The sequence below is a fragment of the Centroberyx affinis genome, unplaced genomic scaffold (assembly GCF_046629955.1).
Source record: "Centroberyx affinis isolate AG114_WGS23_722 - 3 ecotype Tasmania unplaced genomic scaffold, CSIRO-AGI_Caff_v1 ptg002477l_1, whole genome shotgun sequence".
In the NCBI taxonomy this organism is placed as follows: Eukaryota; Metazoa; Chordata; class Actinopteri; order Beryciformes; family Berycidae; genus Centroberyx; species Centroberyx affinis.
In genome coordinates, this window is record NW_027280709.1 from 6,680 (window position 1) to 25,000 (window position 18,321).

The following is an 18,321-nucleotide window of genomic DNA, read 5'->3' on the forward strand; positions in this document are numbered from 1 at the left end:
TAATTTCAGCTATGAAATGAAATACACATGATTCACACAAATACACAATTGATGAATTACTGAAAGAATGTGTGTTAGTCGTGTGCCTGATAAGCAGATCATTTAAAAAATTTGCTGTCTGAGTATCAAAACATATAAATAATTATTAACAAATCTGATGCCTTGTATGCGATTCCATTCTCATGTGATCTGGTGAGATGCAGTGTGATTTAGCTTCGGTGAGTCTTTGCCAGTCCAGGCAGGTTTTGGGGTGTTGGTCCTCCTCATATTCCGCTGAGGTGAGTTAGCATTTCATGGGCTGACGAACCTGAGATTGAGCCTCAAATCACCATTCTCAGGTTGGACAGTCCTGGAAAGAACCACTCAGGAGCTAAGCCGGGACACGCTGCTCCGTGAGCCTCGGTACACAGTGTCATCACTGAGTGTGACCCCCTGCACAAACAAATGACCTGTATAGTAAATAGGATGGGAAATATTTTCTTCAATTGACACTATTCAGGTCTGTACATTTATACATGTGCAGCTTTTGGGGGATATGAAGATGGGCAGCATTGTCTTCTGCATTAATGCCAATTTTCACATGGATCAAAATAAACTTTACGGCTATACGGAACAAAAGTATAATAAGATAATACTGTTAGTCAGAATTTTAACCAAAATTGCCCATCTTCAGCGCCTCATGGTTGTCTTTGTATATTTCCTTTTGACTGCTTTTTTGTAAAACTTTTCGTAATTCAGCTATCATTCTATTATTTTGCTGTGATTAAAAGGGGATATTGTGTTTTTTGTAAGGTTATTGAGTAAATAAATAAGATAATGAAGCAACTCTGTAACTGTAAACTAATTCACATTGTATGCTGCATTAATAATCAAACACGTTCATTTTGGCGCCATAAATGCCATGGCTACCAGTCTGTATGTCTTTTCTATTTGGATACTTGGAGAACATTTAAAAATTCAATGACAAGCAAATTGAGAATAAATACTTTTCTTTTCCACTGGTCAAATTAGTTTTTTGCTAATTTTTGGTAATATAATTTCATTCCACTCCCTCCAATTGAAAACCGAATAGGTCTCAATGTTCATAGTAATGGGAGGATACTGTGGTTGTGTCTATTTTAAAATATTCTCTGTCTCATATAATCTAAACTGAGGTTTTCCATCAATCCAATGACCCTCAACACCTCACCAAATTAATAAGTTAATTTGAACAAAATATCTGACTCATGTTTGTGAAAACTTCCTCATGCAGAAGACTCTAAACTCAGTAAAAGAGGGTCAACACCACATCTGCTTTTGTGTTGCTAGCTAACTTGCATTGAAACCACTCAGAGAGCAATTAAACACTCAGCCCAAGAAACTAATGCACAAACTGCATCTCATACTGATAGCATCTAAATCACCCTGGCTTGACTTTATGAGGACAGTTCAGTCTCTAAGAATTTTTTTACTCTCACTATACACTATGCAGATGGAGAACACATATGTATGCACAAGGGAACACACACACACACACACACACACACACACACACACACACACACACACACAGATAGAGAGAGAGATAGAGAGAAAAAATACTTTACCCTCTTCACTAGACTAATCCAAACCCTCTTCACATGATTCAGAAATACTTCTCCATCTGAATAATTCATCCTGAACTATCTGCATTATGCCACGGTGTTGGCCGACTCACACCACCACTTTACATTAACAATCCAGACAGACTCAGTGCCAGACAGCACATTAACCAAACAAATAACAACCATGAATAAAGTTACTGCCTATGTTTCCTCCCTTTCATCTTTTACACATCATTACAATAATGGAAAATTGTGGCAAGTCTGTGAACTCTTCTCTGTAAGAGCGGAAGCTTTGAAACTCTCCCCCTCCACCCTCCTTACCCACATGGCAGACCCTCTGACTCCTCAGACCCAGACGAGGCAAATCATTCTCGATCTTCATCATCTGAAGACGAGACAGAGTGAAGGTGCAGGAGGGAGACGGCACAGCAACCTGGAGCAAAGCTAAAGTGAGACGAGGATGAAAAGCCACAGGTAGCTGGGTTATAACGGCCACTCCTGCACTCTTCACTAGGCTGTGACCTCATCAGACATTGCACTACCAATGGGGATGCAACACACGCACACACACACACAGGCACACACACACGTATGTACACACCATCTTCCTGTTTGTCGGTGCTGGTGGTAAACTTTCCACTGACATCTCCATTCAAGGGACCAATATGAAGTTTTCATGCATTTTGTCACTGAAAATAAAAATTAATCTGCACTGAATTCAAAGACTCCCTTGAGGCAAATTTCATCAAGCAAGAAACATAGAACTAATTTATGTTTGTGTGTGTGTGTGGGTGTGTGTGTGGGTGTGTGTGCGCGCGCACGCGTGTGCATGTAGATGCATTAATACAAAATGTGGTTACTTTGACTGAACTAAATTAACAGTCCAGGACCCAAAGGCATGCTGACTTTTTTATTTATTGTAAACTTATACCAAACTTACTGACAAAGAGTATCTTTTTAATTGTTGGAACAAACTAAAAGCTTTCAAGGAGCTTTCTGAGATAAATATTTCTGAGACAGTCAAATTTGAACACTAAAAATACTAGAGGTATATAAAATAAAGGTGCTACTGCTGACCAGCAGGCTTCTTTATATTCTTACCTCTAAGTCTTTTGATTGTCCTTTTCACTCTTCCTCTGTCAGATGCCTCTTGTGGATCAATGTCTGCCTAATAGGCTGTTGGTTTGTAATTGTCCATCAGCCTCATCAAATGTGTGTCAATCATACTTTTACCTCACTGACGTTTTGACAGCTGTCAGTGTGATAATTATGGAAAGTGATGGAAGATATCAAGGTTACTTTCCATGAGAAGAGGACAACCACAATATCCTTCCTGTTCCTTTTCAGAGTGTATCAAACCTCTCTTTCTGTCTTGAAATGTAACAGATAAAGGCACAATATGTGGGTTAATTAAACGGTGACAAGTCTACTTTAATGCGGCTCATAATTGAGGACTATGCCTTCTCAGCCCTGAAGCAAACGGTGAGTCTATGCTATGACTGAGATATGACCTCTGGTTAGAAAACGGTTACGGCAGCTCTGTAAATCATCATACTACTGTACAGCTTGTGGTTCAGTCGCAAAAACTGCTGAAAGTTTCTTCCACGGATAATAAAATTTGAATGATACATGAAGGAAATAATGCACTCTCAGCAATTTAATAACTGCATTGCACTTATTGCTTTAATTAAAAAACATGCAGCAGAAGAGGTAAACACAGCACAGCACACAGGCTAAACACTGAGGCTGCTAACAGAATCAATAGAGTTTCAGGTCAAAATCACTTGCTCAGGATCTTATTCAGCAGTAAGCACATAGTGGGTGATTACATGGACCATAGCATTTATAGCAATGTTAAGCCTACAGTAGTTACCTGTAGCCGACACCACTACAAATTACAGAACGGAGTAGGACAGTAGTAGTTGTCAAATTTTCAGTGCATCTATCTGTGTTTTTTCCCCTTAGGTCTCTTTGTCTTACTGATATAGATGAAAACTGAAATTATGAGAAATTTAAATCCCTATGATACAGTTGCTCAAAATGACAATGCTCAAAATATTTTACAAACTGTCAACAGTATTTCAATCTGTTTAATAATAATTTAGTTTGAATATGTAGAAGAGAACATCATATTCACTTAACAGACAAGTTACAAAATAATTATATCAAAATTATGTTTAGTACCGAGGCAAATTCTCATCTCCTGTTGATGTCACTTCAACATAATCTCAAATAAAAACATTAATGAACATCCTGGAGTGCAACCCCATGTCTGGCAGATGGTAACTGTCAAAAATATCCCACAAAGAACAAGGTGATATTAATTAGGCCCAAACCTTAAGTAGCCAGTGTCGTCATTGCTGTACTGAAGTAAAAAGATCAGGCACTAAGGACTTGGAGTATTTATGACTTATGATTTCTTGACTTAACGTGTGAATGTTATATGAGTTCACGTGTCTCCACAACTCAACAGCCCCTTTTTTAGGTTCAACCTCATCTATTACCTGAAATACGCAGGTACACGTCTCGACTAGTGAGACTGAAATAAACACTTGAAGCATTGTTACTCTCTGTGCGTTTGTAAAATGCAGTTGACCCATTTCCATATAAGCAAAATGATGTACAACCTGCTTGCCGACTGGTCAGGACTATCCATAGTAAAAGTATGTAAGTGAAGGACCTGCTTGCTGCTAAATATACACCACAAGTGTATACTTTCAGGTGTATTATGAAAAAAGGTTTTCAACACTCTCTTCAGCTGGATAGGTCAGAATCCACAGAGAAGGAAGAGGGGGAACCAAAGAGCTAAAAAAAAAAAAAAAGCAGGTACACCTACACATTTTCCAGTTGAAGAGTCCTTCAGAAAGTGCTCATGGCCCAGGGAAGTGAAACAACATGACTGTATGTCTCTATTTTTACTTTGCCAAAGTTGTGAGGAAGGTGTGTAAAAAAAAATTAACCATTGATGATCTTGTTTTTTTACGGTACGTGCAAATTCACATTCAGTTGTGTCCTCCACAGTACACGGCTTAAGGCGAGATACATTCTTTCAAAATAAAATCTTTGCAAACAATTCCAACACAGAGACTGTCACAATTAAAACACCAAAATAAAACATTTGGCCATTCCAACGTACTGTACATATAAAAATATTTCAACCTTCATAGAACAACTGTCCACAACGGCATATACATAAGATAAAATAATATAATTGTAAAAGTTCCAACACGCTGAATGTAAATTGTCAGCGTCTTTGTTCCGATCTCAGTGTGTGTTGCAGGGCGTCTTGTTGGGCCCAACAGAGGCAAAGAGTTTATCCTCCTATTGTCCTCCAAACAGCACGGCCCTGAATCTCCCAAATAAGTGAGTCCACTGCCAGTCGTTTAATCAGTAACTGGGCTCATCCATGTCGTCATCGCTCCAGTCTGGGGGTGCGTCTGTCCCAAAGTATCGATCCCCAAAGTTTCCTACAAGGTAAACAGCAGAAAACACCATTAATTGAAACTAGCATGTTTTATGCTTATATGTTTGATATTGAAAGGTGAAGTATCATATTTGTCCTGTCTGTCTATCTGCACTGTACCTGTATCTGTACAGATGATTGCATGTTGTGTTTAATAATAAATATATGAAATGAAATGAAAGTAAATATCTATTTTATATCTTGTTTTCTTTTTCTCTTTATGTGTATGAATTAGGGCTGGGTATTGTTTAAAAAATAACGATACCAGTACCAATACCAGTACCCTTAAAGTGATACCGATACCAATAGAGTACTTCATTCGAAACCTTTTTTTTAACGTTTTGGTGGCATCTCGGCACGCTGAACTGCCAACTCTGTCACCACCACAAACTGTATGGGTTGTAGCTGCTGCGGTAGTGGGCCAATCACACGTTGCATTAAATTGAAGAACGCTTGCTGTGATTGGCTGCGAGCAAAACCATACAAATAATCATTTTTTTTCTAGATCTGTGTACAAAAAGTATCGAATGCAGGTATCGTTTGACTGGAGAAGTTTCGATATTACTTGGTACTGGGTTATTCGGTCGATACCTTAAAGGTATCGAGTACCGATACCCAGCTCTAGTATGAATGATTGTATATTGTGGTGCCTTGCTGTCTGTGAACTCGCTGCCTTGAATTGCACCTTGAGGGATGAATATGAGTATTTTGATCGATTGATTGATTGATTGATTGATTGATGGATTAATTGAGTATTCCACATGTCATGGACAGAAAAAATATGACACCCTCTCCTCTCCTTTTCCCAGCAACATCACTCACCGATGCCGGGGATGATGTGGAAGAGATCATTGACCTTCTTGTCGACAGCGGTGGTGATGATCTTGACCTGCGGGAAAGCGTAGGCCACTGAATGGACTCCCATTTCTGCCATCAGCAGAGACACCAGCAAGATCTTATCCTCCTGAACGTCATGGTCCTGAAAACGAAGACATGCCCATTGAAAACACATGTGTAATATTTTTGATTTCTTGTGAACAATCCACTTCGACTTCTGGATTAGAAAAAAAAAACACATGAAGCACACCCACCAGCAGGACTCGCACAGCCATCATGGCAGCAGCTCCAGTGGACACGGTGCAGTCCATCAGAATCACATGATCTTCACTAATGTCCTTAGGTAGACGCAAGTAGTGAAGCTGGGCAATGGTGAGGGGGTGGGGGCAGCACAGAGGATAGACAGGATGTGGGTTACTACCAAAAAGTGACATACTACATGACCCCCAGCTATATCCTGTATCTATTGGTGGCGTTCTGCAGAAATCTTCTTCACCGCCAATTTTTTTTATTTTTTCCTGGAATGGACAGTTGACTTTGTATTTGGCATGCAGAAAATATATTAAAACCCAGGGACCATGCCACACTACAGATAAGGCATTGTGAAATATTAATAAAGAATTGACGCCAACAACAATATTTCTCTATTCCTCAAAGTTTCTCAGTGTTAACTTTTAGGGAGGATGAAGGTTTATGTTAGGCAGTGATGCTATAATGCTTTACACAGTTCAACATAAGAGCCTACAGCTACAGCTTTTGAGGTCTAGACTCCAAAATCCATACTGTGCACCTCTGGTTCTCCTGTGTCCTGGTTGGTCTGGATGAGGATCTTGCCGATGCGGACGTCTTTGCACACCGCCCTCAGCGCCGGCTCCATGGTCTCCCCTGCCCGCAGGATGGACACGCCTGTGATCTATGGAAAAGAGAAAAAAAAAAAAAGTCAAAGAAAGCAAAGGTTAATTGCATCTGTTTGAAGTCTGAGTAGAGACAAAACTCATCTGAACACTCTTTAGAATATAAAAAAAAAAAAAACAGTTGAGGAGATGGCAGGACATAAATGGAGTTCACTCACCCTCTTCCCGTGGAAAGTCCTGCCTTCATAATCCTCTCCCTGGGGTGTCTGGACTATGTGGATCTGTGCAGAGATAAGATTGAAAATCATTGTAGTGAGAGTGCAATGCTGATCACAGGATGCTGTATTGTGCCATAGTCAGCAAAAGAGTTTTTGTGACCAGCTAGAAGCTGGATTACAAAATGTCAGTCAGATGAGGCAGAAGGAGTGTCACACTATCACTCTCTGATTCATGGTGTGTGTGTGTGTGTGTGTGTGTGTGTGTGTGTGTGTGTGTGTGTGTATGTGTGTGTGTTTTATGTACATTCGTGCATACTTGTATCTTATGGTTAAGGTATGGGAACTTTCCACTGTGGTGAATTGATAAGTTTCCATGCTCGTGCCATTCTTTCTGCATGTCTACCTGTTTGTCTCACACTAACTCTCTTTCCATCAGCCTTTATCTTTCAGTACTCTGTCTCCATTTCATGACATGTCTATCTCACTGTCTTGCTGTGTCTGTCGGTATCCGTCTATCCGTCAATTCTCTCATGCTTCCGTTCTCTTACTAACCGTCTCCATCTCTATATCTAACAATTCAGTGTGTTAATACAGTAGATAAGAGAGCCTTAATGCAGTGTTATGAATTAATTAACGGTGTATGCCGGTGTATGTGGCACCTGTGAGGGGAGGAAGGAGAGCGCTCGCTCAATCAACAGGCGCATCAACCGCTTGGAGTAGAAGATGAACTCATCACGACTGGTTTCCTTGTTTCTAAACATGCAGATTAGAAAAAGAGAGATTCAAACTGACTTGTGCTTTTAGGGAAATTATAGTTCATGTAACAATTCAGGTTTCTCAACCTTTTGACAGGAGAGCTTGATGAGGCTTACCTGATGATGGTGTGCATGCCCTTCACCTGGGGTGTGCTCTCCAGAACACTGAGGGTCTGCGGGAGGGGCTGGGCCTGGTGGGCCGAGGCCAGGGCCGCCCTGTAACCACGGCAACAAGGGGTAGGGGTGGGTGGTTGGAGGGGGGAGGTGGGGGGTGAGAGGAGCGGAGAGGAGAGGAGGGAGGACGCACAGACATGTTGCAATACACATAAACACGTGTGTAATTTACGCTCTTCTGCACGCACGTGAACTGTATGTGCACAAGTACACACACAAGCGTGCACGCACACACATATAATAAATGCACATACATAAAATAAACACACACATACACATGTAAACACACACACAGACACACAGACACCTAAATACACGTTGCATGCAGAAAACCAATTGAAGGCAAAGTTGACCAGTTGTAATATGATTACTTTGGAAGAGGCAGAAACACAAAGGGCAAAGCACACAGGTGTCAGTCAGTGTTTAGCATTTCAGTGGAACATTACAACAGCCGAGACCGTGCTTATGGAAAAGTCACTACATAGTTTCTCGGCAGTTCCTTAGAATAAAATTAAATTTAAAAGCAAATCAAATTGACATAGATTTGAAATGAGGCAAAGTTTCACTGTGTAATGGGTCTTTTCCATGATAGGTCTCTATTAGTTGTAATCATTCCCCAAGATTCCACTCAGAGACATTAGGGTTGGGTATCTAGTTAGCCTAGATCTAGCCTGGGTGCTAGAGGAAGAAGCACACTGGTGCAAATGCTCAGTGATCCAGTCATGTTGACTGACATCACATCATGAGTCCAAAAATCTACAGTATCCAAGATGTCACTGAGATATACATTAGCCAGATGCAAAGAAAGAGAAATCATAGCAAATCTGCTCACATATCCCAGCGAAGTTTCCTCTATGGGGAGAAGAGTTTTTCGACGAAACACAACAACAACAACAGCAACAACAACAATCACAACAGAGGAGACACAGAAAGACAAAAAACAACAGATAAGAGGAGGAAAAATGAGAACAGAGACACAACATCAGGTGGATGAAGGGATGCAGTGATTATCAGACACAGTGAAAAGTGTGACAGCTGGGACTTGATAATGCCGCCCCTTACAATACACTCACCATAGATTTAAACTGACATTTTAAGTCCAATAATGTGTTTATCACTCAGAGGTATCATGACATTGTGAAACAAGTGTTTGTAAGTGACAGGAGATCTTTACAGCTCCTGGGGCGCAAAAGAAAACAAGTTGGTTCGGGCCAGAATTACACACCCGTACGTGTGCATCCAATATGTGTACTGTATTGCGTGTGTGTGTGTGTGCGTGGGAGGTGCACAAGCTAGTGTGTGGCTGTCACTCTTTCACAGTGTAATGAGTAGAACAGTAGAGGTTGGCGTTTCAGCTCAAGGGCCCCAATACATCCTGTGTCTAAAGACAGACACCAAGCTCACTTCCTTTCGCTCTCTGCCTCAGTTACTGTGGCCGACACACTCAATGGAAAAACTCAGCGCTTTGTAGTAGGGTATTGGAAACTTTCTCTGTGGCTGAGGTACGAAATAGTCAACAATAGCTGTAGCAAGAGCTTCCTCTCTCTTGCTTTCTCTTATAGTCTCTCTCTCTCTCTTATTCTTTTTTTGGGGCTGAAAAGAGGGGTCAGTGACTTGCCTCATTGGTGCATTTTTTTTAGACACAGAAGGCAGGAAGGGTGTGAGTTGTCATTTTTTTTTTTTTTAAAGGCAGAGAGAGGGAAAACCAACATCTTCACATCAAATGCTGGCTGCACCAGACCACTGCAATTTGTTTAATCTCAGCTCGGCTCACTAATTTAGACAGATCATGTGCAATAAATAATAAGAATTATTTCATGCTGGCGAGGACTAGGCCTTGACTTTTTGATATTTCGGCACAGTCTCTCACACTATTACGAATAGTTACTGATTAGCCATGTTCGGTGTACAGAGTGAGAGCGCCTCCTGGTGTTGTCCCCCGGCAGCCAGCAGATTAGTGGAAGTTAGAGGTTGGTTTTGCTGTCCCTGTTCTCTCTCCCTCCCAATAAGGGGCTGGAGCGGTTGGGGAACCGGGCAGATGGTGCAGGGAGAATGATAGATAGGATAAAGGCCACTCTACCTGACGCTGAGCTCGCGCTGTGAGCCATGGAGGGATTGGGGAGGGAGGGGGAGAAGGGGGAGGAGAGTGAGAGAGCAGTCCATGAGCAGTGTGTATGTATGGGGGGGATGGGGTAGGGTGGGGGGTGGCAGAGCAAACTGCAAACTGTGGCACAAAGGACACCCCACTGGCAAAAATGGGCCTTTGATGACAATTAGTGCATGTCACACAACAAATCCACAGTTAAAATACACCACACTTTGTTTCAGTATTGATAGGCTAAAAACAGCTTCACTTCCCGGTGCCATAAACAGTAAAAGCAAACACAGGTGGCCAACAACATAGATTACTAGGATTTCTATTAGGGCTGCACAGTTAATGGCAGATCAGCATGTACCATGGGTTCATGCTTCCGCAATTAATAATCATGCAATTCGGTGACACTGAAGTGTTAAATTTTCCATTCCTCTGAAAGTCCCAGTGTGACGTATGAAGCGCTTCCATTACGTGTGACTAATCACAACCTTTGGATGGCAACATGCACCCGTGTTAAGAAAACCAGAGTTAAGATGGAGAAGCAGAGGAACCTAACACAAACCATCTTTGGAAAAATGCAGCAACGAGCAAAGTGGAACAAAATAGACCCAATGTTATAGAGAGGAAAATCCTTCTTCCGAGTCTGAACATGAACGTTGTTTTAGTTTCTAAAAGTGGATCATCGTCTGTCATTTAAAAATACTTTGGCTTTAAACTACATGACGACAAACAAGTACAAAGTTTGTGCAAAGTTTGCCGTCCTAAAGTAATAAAGTAGTAATTATTTATTACCTGAATTTTGTAAATGAAGATCAAAATAAGAGTAAGACAGTAAGAGTGAAAACAAGTGTAGCTGCAGCTAATTTGAGAAATACTGCAAATATAGCCTATGTTAAGGTGCAATAAAATAATTTTGTTTCCTGAAACTGAGACGGATAATTGTGATTAATAATCGTGATCACATTATTTAGAAACATAATTGGGATTGTCTTTTTTGCGGCTGTGCAGCTCTAATTTCTATCAACTGGACTTTTTCCATTCAATCTTACTGAAGAAGCCCAGAGTGCTCATGCACATTCATCCTCCCCCTAAAATCATTTCATCTTTCATATTCAGTAGTGTGTTTTCTATCCACTAGAGGGGGTATTGGAGCTTGTAATTCCTGACAATATACCGAGATGTAGATTCCAACTAGCCTCCTTATGACTGTACGTCCTCCTTTTACCAAATATCCTTTCAGTTCTACAAGTATGCTGTGCTGAGTCACACAGTCTGGTGTTATCAGGGAAACATGAGTTTCCCTGATAACACCAGGAAGGAAGAATGAATGGCTCTAGTGTTGAACTGGCATGGGCTTTTCTTATTAAACCGGCATGGCAAATTTATTTCCCTGTGGTGGTGGTTTGTGTGTGTGTGTGTGTGTGTGTGTGCGCGCGTGTGTGTGTGTGTGTGTATGTGTGTGTGTGTGTGTGAAAAGAACTGTGGAAGGGGTGAACCCTCACCTCCTCCAGCTGGCTGTGGACATGCTGCACGATCAAATCGATGGCCACCATGTTGCCGCCACCTGACAGGATGACAAACAGGACCACAAAGTGACACTGGATGGTAACTCTGAGTGGTGGCAGTGTGTTTTAAAGCACATGCTGACTATTATTTAGTTGAACGCCAGTAAAATAGCAGAAAAGTAAACCAATTTGAAAACACAACACACATGACTATTGGGGCTGTTGTTGCATTGTGGATTGAAATGAAAGAGTTGGTGTTTTTTTAGCAGTAACAGAGAAATGTACTGAGCACTACATGTATGCAATGTTGGTGAATCTGTATATAACTAAACAACATGCCCTCACCACGTGGTACCACAATGTCAGCCAGGCGCATGGTAGGTTCGATGTACTGCTCAAAGGCTGGCTTGACAAACTTGTTGTACTGTTTGATGACGCCCTCGATGTCTCGGCCCCTCTCTGTGATGTCCCGCCTCAGCCGCCGCACCAGGCGGATGTCAGAGTCCGTGTCCACAAAGATCTTCATGTCCAGCAACTGACAGGAGAACATAACACAGAAAAAATATGCATCTGACCCTAACACTTTATAATACACATTTACACAGAGAAAAAAGCTAAATATATATATTTTTGAATTTATATTTGGTCAATCTGCAGAGGCAGACAATTTTGTTTTCGCTTGTGTCATGATATATGACTTGTTTAAAGACATTTGCTTGAAACAAGTGACATTTACATTTCTTTTCTCTATTATTGACAAACCAGAAATATGATCTGTGAGCTAAGATTAAATGAGCTTTATTAAGTATTGAATATTGAATATTTATTAAGTATGAATGCAAGACTAAACTTGCTAAGCTTGTCATTTTTGGCAGCATAGAAAGGTTAGCAGTTGTAAAGCAAGTCACTCCCTACATGACACACAGAAACACGTTTGACCAGATGCACAGAAAAACATCAGTCTAACCCCAATGCAACACGTGGGACAGTCAACAACTTTGTCCTACCTGCAAGAGCTCTTTATCTGCGAAGGCCATGATTCCCTCAAAGATGATAACACTGGCTCCATACACTGTTTTCTGTGGTGGAAACATGTGCATGTTGCATCTGTTAAACACCTGAATGAACTGTATCCTGTGCGGGAAAATCTTTTCATGCATCATGGTAATGGTATGGTAATTACAATATGTAAAATACCTGTAGACATAGACAGTGTTACATAGGGTACTTAAGTGGCTGTGCAATGTACAGCACATACACTCCATAGGACATAGGCATGCAGACAGTATAATGTTCAGTGCGGAGTTACAATGTTACAATGAATCAACATCAAGTGACTTTCATCAGCACACATCTAACTGTAGTTATGGGACAGTGAAAAATAAAAACAACTAGACAGAAATCACGATAATGGTTTGTCAGTGGCCATCTGGAATAGCAGATTTGCAATGTGACTCCAAACCTCCAGCGAGGGAGATTAAAGCCCTCTTAGGTAATCGAGAAACTGAGATTATATTGCAGCAACTCTGAAATGCAGCTCATTAGCTTACATTACCACGTGTTTTCACGTGTGCATGCATCCTTACCCACTCCTTCTGTCGCCCATGTGTTGTGAAGTCATACACTGGGATCTTCACACTCTTGCCCAGTTTGAGTTTGCGCAGCGTGTGCGTCAGCAAGCCAAAGTCAAAGGCGTCGGGGTGGTCAAAGTTATAGTCGTTACTGGCAGCCAGACTCTGCTCTTCTGGGGACAGGACCTGAGGACAAGTGGCGCACAATGCTGGAATGACATTACAGCAACCTTGCCACGCTGATGATGCATTCCTAGTGCATCACATTGTAATTTCCTGAGCAAATACCGTCTGTCACTTTCTGTCTGCCCCCCTCTCTCTGTCTCTCTCTCTCTCACACACACACACACACACATTCACACGTGCATATCAAGAATCTTCACTAACAATTAGCAGAAATTTTAAGAGGAATTCTACAATGAAAATGAAATTTATAGATATAGCTCATGCATTGCAGCAACATGGAAGACTTTGGCTTCTCAGAAATGTTCCAGAAATGAAATATTCCAGGAAAACAAGCCTGCCACCATTCAATGGGTTTTGAACACAAGGCGTCATAGAATTTTCTCCACCCACAGAGGAGCATGAAATCCTTCAACTGAAGTGAAAACATGAACATCACCAAAACTGGAGTCACAAGGTTTTCACATGACAGTGACAAAATAATTGTTCAGCACATACTTTATTTGAGTGTTATGCAAACAACACACACACACGTACACACAGGGGACCTAAATTTAGGCGGGATGAGAACATCATACCCCGCTGTGACGTCTGTACCAGGAGGTGTGTGTGTATGTGTGTGTGTGTGTCCTGAAGGTGGTCGAGCATTAAAACTCCAGACCTGGTATTTGGCACACTCTCAGACACACACACGCCCCCTTCTCAAGTGAACCAATCACAGCCTCGGTACAATAAACCGGTATCACAGGCCCCTCTGGGTGCAACTACAGCGGCAACATGCGACAGCCCCTGCTGTCAAAGTTAAATATGTAGCTTTCTCACAGCCGATGTGATGACAGAAGCGGACGATATGGATTTCAAAAGAACACAATTCCACAGGCCGAGTTTTGGATGCCAACCCCTGGTAACTAAATGGCAGGTGCAGTATGGTGGCTGGCATTTGTCGAGGGCTACAGTGCGATTGGTCAGCCCCTGGTAAATTCCTCCTACTCTGCACAGTCTGAATCGCTGCTGTCAGATTGTGACAGCATTACATAACCAGAGAGTGGGTGGAGGTGCAGGGGGGGCAAGATTGATGGCTCTTGGTTGATTGCTCTCTCTCTCTCTCCCTCTCTCCCTCTCTCCCTCTCTCCGTCTCTCCCCAATTCGTTCGTCACTATGCTGGATTTTTCTTTACACATCGGCCTTCTAACATGTTATCTCTTCCCTCTCCTCTCTCTTCAGTCCCTCCTCTCATCCTCATTTTCCCTCAGGGATCCAAAGAGAATCCTATTTTCTCTCTGTCGTATATACACACTCTCTCTCTCTCTCGCTCTCTCTCTCCTACCCTCCAGGACAGTGAGGGGTTAGCAGCCAGGCCAGACAGAGATGAAGTAAAATTAAAGGGGACAGCCGATTTCTTAGACTCATGTGGGATCAGCTGATGTCAAGGTTTGAATCTCTAGGATACAAAATCAGCTGGAACACTATAAAAACACACACACACACACAAACACACACACAACTCAATATGTATTCTTAGATATAGGCATCTAGTATCCTAAGCTCACATTACAACACACGCACTCCTATACACTGAAACACACACACACACACACACACACACACCTTGTAAAAGGAGTCCATTGAGAGTAAGACAACCCACGGGACATCTAGAGCCTCGATGATTTTCCTGGCTACGGTGGTCTTTCCTGAAGCGCTGCCGCCACACAGGCCTAAGACAGAATGTGTACAATGGACAAAAACACATACAATCATTTTTACAGATGGGTTGTCAGTGCAATACTATGTAGTTATCAAATACCTTTCCTTGGTGGGAACATACTAGTCTGGCAAGAAGCCCTAGGTAGCTTCAGGCTATCATTAGCAGGTAGAGGCAAGTATGTTCAGGGTAAACACCCAGACTAAGATGTTTTCAGAGATTCCTTTTCTCTCACGCAAGGCAAGACTTTCCTCTCCAATATTCCTTGGCAGCAATGTAGAACTACCTCAGTTCACTGGCCAAGTTAAAATGTCAATAATGGCACAGAATGAGCTTGTCAATAGCCATTAGTGGTAAATATGGTGATTGCTTATCTGTCCTTCTAAACAAAGACACCTCTTATCTACTTATAGAGGCTATCTCCACTAATTTACTCCATTTCCAAGAAAGTAAATATTCCCGTCAGTAGCTGAGAAGTGACCAGGCTCCAGACACAGCACTTTAGATCTTCATCTACTCACTTCAAATCTGGACAGTAAACAAGACATTGGTAGTACAGTAAAATGCATGGATGGGCAGTACTTCTAATATATGTCATGTATTTGAACTACCTATTTAACTACTTTTGCACAAAATCCTCATGTAACTTGTAACTAATACTTATTACAATACTTGTTACTTGAAAATACAAAATACATGTAGTTTCATAAAATATGGTCTGCTGTGAGTTTATTTCGAGACACTTCGTGGTATTTTCAGGAGTATTTAAGGAGTATTTTGATGTATTGCTGCCCATTTCTGGGCCAATGCAATCCTAATATAACAAAGGGAAGAGAAAAAAACAAACATCAATGTTATATTGTGGTGTGTGTGTCTTTTGGGTCTCCTACCGATGACGAAGGCCTCTTTAGACTGGGTTCCATGTTCGTTGTACCAGGGAGGGCGTCCAGCGGTGTAGATGGTTCTCTTGGAGGTGCGCAGGAGAGGAGGCTCAGACTTACACTGGCTGGTGGTCCTTTTCCTTGGCGACAGTCCTGTGCTTACCGAGGGAAGGAGCCGGTCCAGCGATCCCTCACCACCTCCACTGTAATGCAATAAACACACAACAGAGCACACCATCATTGTTTTGCTGCGGTATACACTTTTGCACTCAAAGTAAAGAAAGACACACGTGAAAAGTTAATTATTTGGTTTTTTAATGATCATCATAAACAATTTAGCTTTATCAAATGATACAGTTGTCTCAACGATTGCATTTGCAATGAATATAAGCTAATTTAACAATGTCTTCAAATTCATGTTCAAACAGGTTATGAAAATAAGACACAGACAGAGAGACAGTAAGATCAACTCTAATGCAAACGTTCCTTCCTGTTATTGCACAGGGAAACATTCCCTCTCCAGGGTCCAGGTGCATGTTCCCCAAGTTACCATACATGCAAAACACAGATAGACTTCAGTTTGGTTATGTAACCATGGAATGGAGCTACAGATAGCTTCTTAAGAAAGGTGGCCTAGTTGACCAGCAGTGGGCAGGGCTGGACTAGTGTTGTGTTACCTCCTGTCATGGGTTAATTTTCTGTTGTCACACCTTCACCAGGTGAGCTTTATGTCCCATACTGTTCAGCACAACTGCTGCTGGTGCCAAATTATGTAGTAGTATTCAACTATGGGAAAATGCTGTTGACTTGAGTTATGTACAGTATGGAGCTGAGTATGACTAAGATCCTGCTGTCACTTCTGCAAACTGACATGTTTAGGGTTTTACGAATGACTAAGAACATTACAATACACACTGTGCATGTACTGTATGACCAAAAGTTGACTATGACCCTCATAAATAAATAGTAACAAGCCCATTCAAAACAATTCCAGGTGTGAGGCTCTTGTGGAAGTCAGTGACAGAGTGTGAATTTGCACTTTAATTTGCAATTTAAACTTGACACACTGATCAATCACATCTGCTGCACAATGCAACATCAGAACACAGCTGGTCAGACTAAATGTTCATTGACTGGAAATTCTGAGGAGAAATAAATTGCAACTTTCTCATATTTCACTATCATGATTGCATCCACAGACTTCAACATCAGCTTTTGCAATAATATTTGAGCAAGAATTAAGTTGTAGTTCCTCCAACCAGAAGAGGATCTATTTAGGGAGAGTTTAACTTTGCAAGCGGGGTGTGAAGGGGAGGAAGCATTAAAATTCAGTTAATGGTTGTGGCTAATTAAGATTCAGACCAGAGCACAACGGTACAAAAGAACTGATCTAACCCATTGCTGAGTAACCAGTCTGGAACCCAACTTTCCCCAGAAGCCAAAAAAGTCTTAAGCATGGGTGGTGTATACAGTATATAAAATCAAATTCCATAGTTTGAAGAAGAAACTACATAGATATCAGTGAAACAATCAGATATAATAATTGACGTCACATATACTATCAAGCATAACAAGAAGCATTCACTACTCCCCAAGACAGACCCTGCCCTATTTTTTGTATAAACCAAAATCTCTTTCAGTGATTAGTCTAGCCAGGTAACAGTTGCTAGCAACACCTACTGCAGCATGCGAGAGATCCACACCTCACCCAGTGACAACTGTAAAAAGCCAGATGCCATTCCTACAGTAGGTCAGTGAAGAGAGCAATCCTATATGTTCCACTGTGTCTATTTCTCTGTGATTCAGAATCTAGTCCAAGTGCCTCAGTCACTTTCTCTGTCTCTAGATGTTCACTGTCCTGTGCCAAACCATTCCACATCGTTAGGACCCACACGCCAGGTGGAGGGTCGAGGGGTCAAAGGTGAAACAAACAGGAGGGAGCGAGAAGAGAGTTATCTTATCTCACCCGGGCCACCTGAGCTCACATGGGGCCAGGGAGCGGGCTGACACATACAGCATGCATACTGTACAGTATAGTGCACTCCATCTGGGTTATCAGTTAAAACCAAACCAGGGTGCCATAAAAGATTAGCCTAGTTGGCTATGCTGAACCATGCCCTCGCCCCATGGTTACAGCTACAGTACACAGAAGTCCACAACAGTAAATGCTGAGCTATGAAAGCACCTTTGTGAAAGGGAAGCGTGATATGTGGTCACAGAGCAGGGCACCTGAGACCAAACTGTGAGAAGCTTCTTATGGAGCAGACATGGGAACCACCCGGCCCCCGCTCAGCTGTGGCTAAGGATAATAATAGTAAACAGTAAATAAGACGCGGGGTCACAGCCTATGCTGCATGTTGTTCCTTCTGCACTCTGTAAATAAACTTTGTTTAAGACTCTCTGCGTTTGTGGAGGGTCCTCACAATGGTCGATTCAAGACAACACACACACACACGCACTCACACATACACTAACCTGCCATGACCCATAACTCCACACA

At 41.8% G+C, this 18,321-nt stretch overlaps 1 protein-coding gene across 7 annotated transcripts in view; it reads right to left on the reverse strand.

Annotated features, from left to right (window-relative positions):
* Positions 1–3,253: 3,253 nt before the first annotated feature.
* LOC139656445 (uridine-cytidine kinase-like 1) overlaps positions 3,254–18,321 on the reverse strand; it is an 18,692-nt gene continuing 3,624 nt past the window's right edge. For 2 of the 7 annotated variants that reach the window (XM_071534024.1, XM_071534025.1), the window contains exons 2-15: positions 15,831–16,024; positions 14,847–14,953; positions 13,071–13,241; positions 12,492–12,563; positions 11,830–12,019; positions 11,482–11,543; positions 8,717–8,736; positions 7,828–7,926; positions 7,615–7,708; positions 6,956–7,018; positions 6,674–6,796; positions 6,138–6,245; positions 5,869–6,025; positions 3,254–5,050 (exon numbers count right to left, since the gene is read on the reverse strand). In XM_071534024.1, the coding sequence (XP_071390125.1) occupies positions 4,971–5,050; positions 5,869–6,025; positions 6,138–6,245; positions 6,674–6,796; positions 6,956–7,018; positions 7,615–7,708; positions 7,828–7,926; positions 8,717–8,736; positions 11,482–11,543; positions 11,830–12,019; positions 12,492–12,563; positions 13,071–13,241; positions 14,847–14,953; positions 15,831–16,024 (1,540 nt within the window). In that variant the 3' untranslated portion in view covers positions 3,254–4,970. Of the gene's footprint in view, positions 5,051–5,868; positions 6,026–6,137; positions 6,246–6,673; positions 6,797–6,955; positions 7,019–7,614; positions 7,709–7,827; positions 7,927–8,716; positions 8,737–9,964; positions 9,982–11,481; positions 11,544–11,829; positions 12,020–12,491; positions 12,564–13,070; positions 13,242–14,846; positions 14,954–15,830; positions 16,025–17,501; positions 17,530–18,321 lie in introns of those variants that run through there. The other 5 variants (XM_071534027.1, XM_071534028.1, XM_071534030.1 and 2 more) reach the window with 4 other exon arrangements.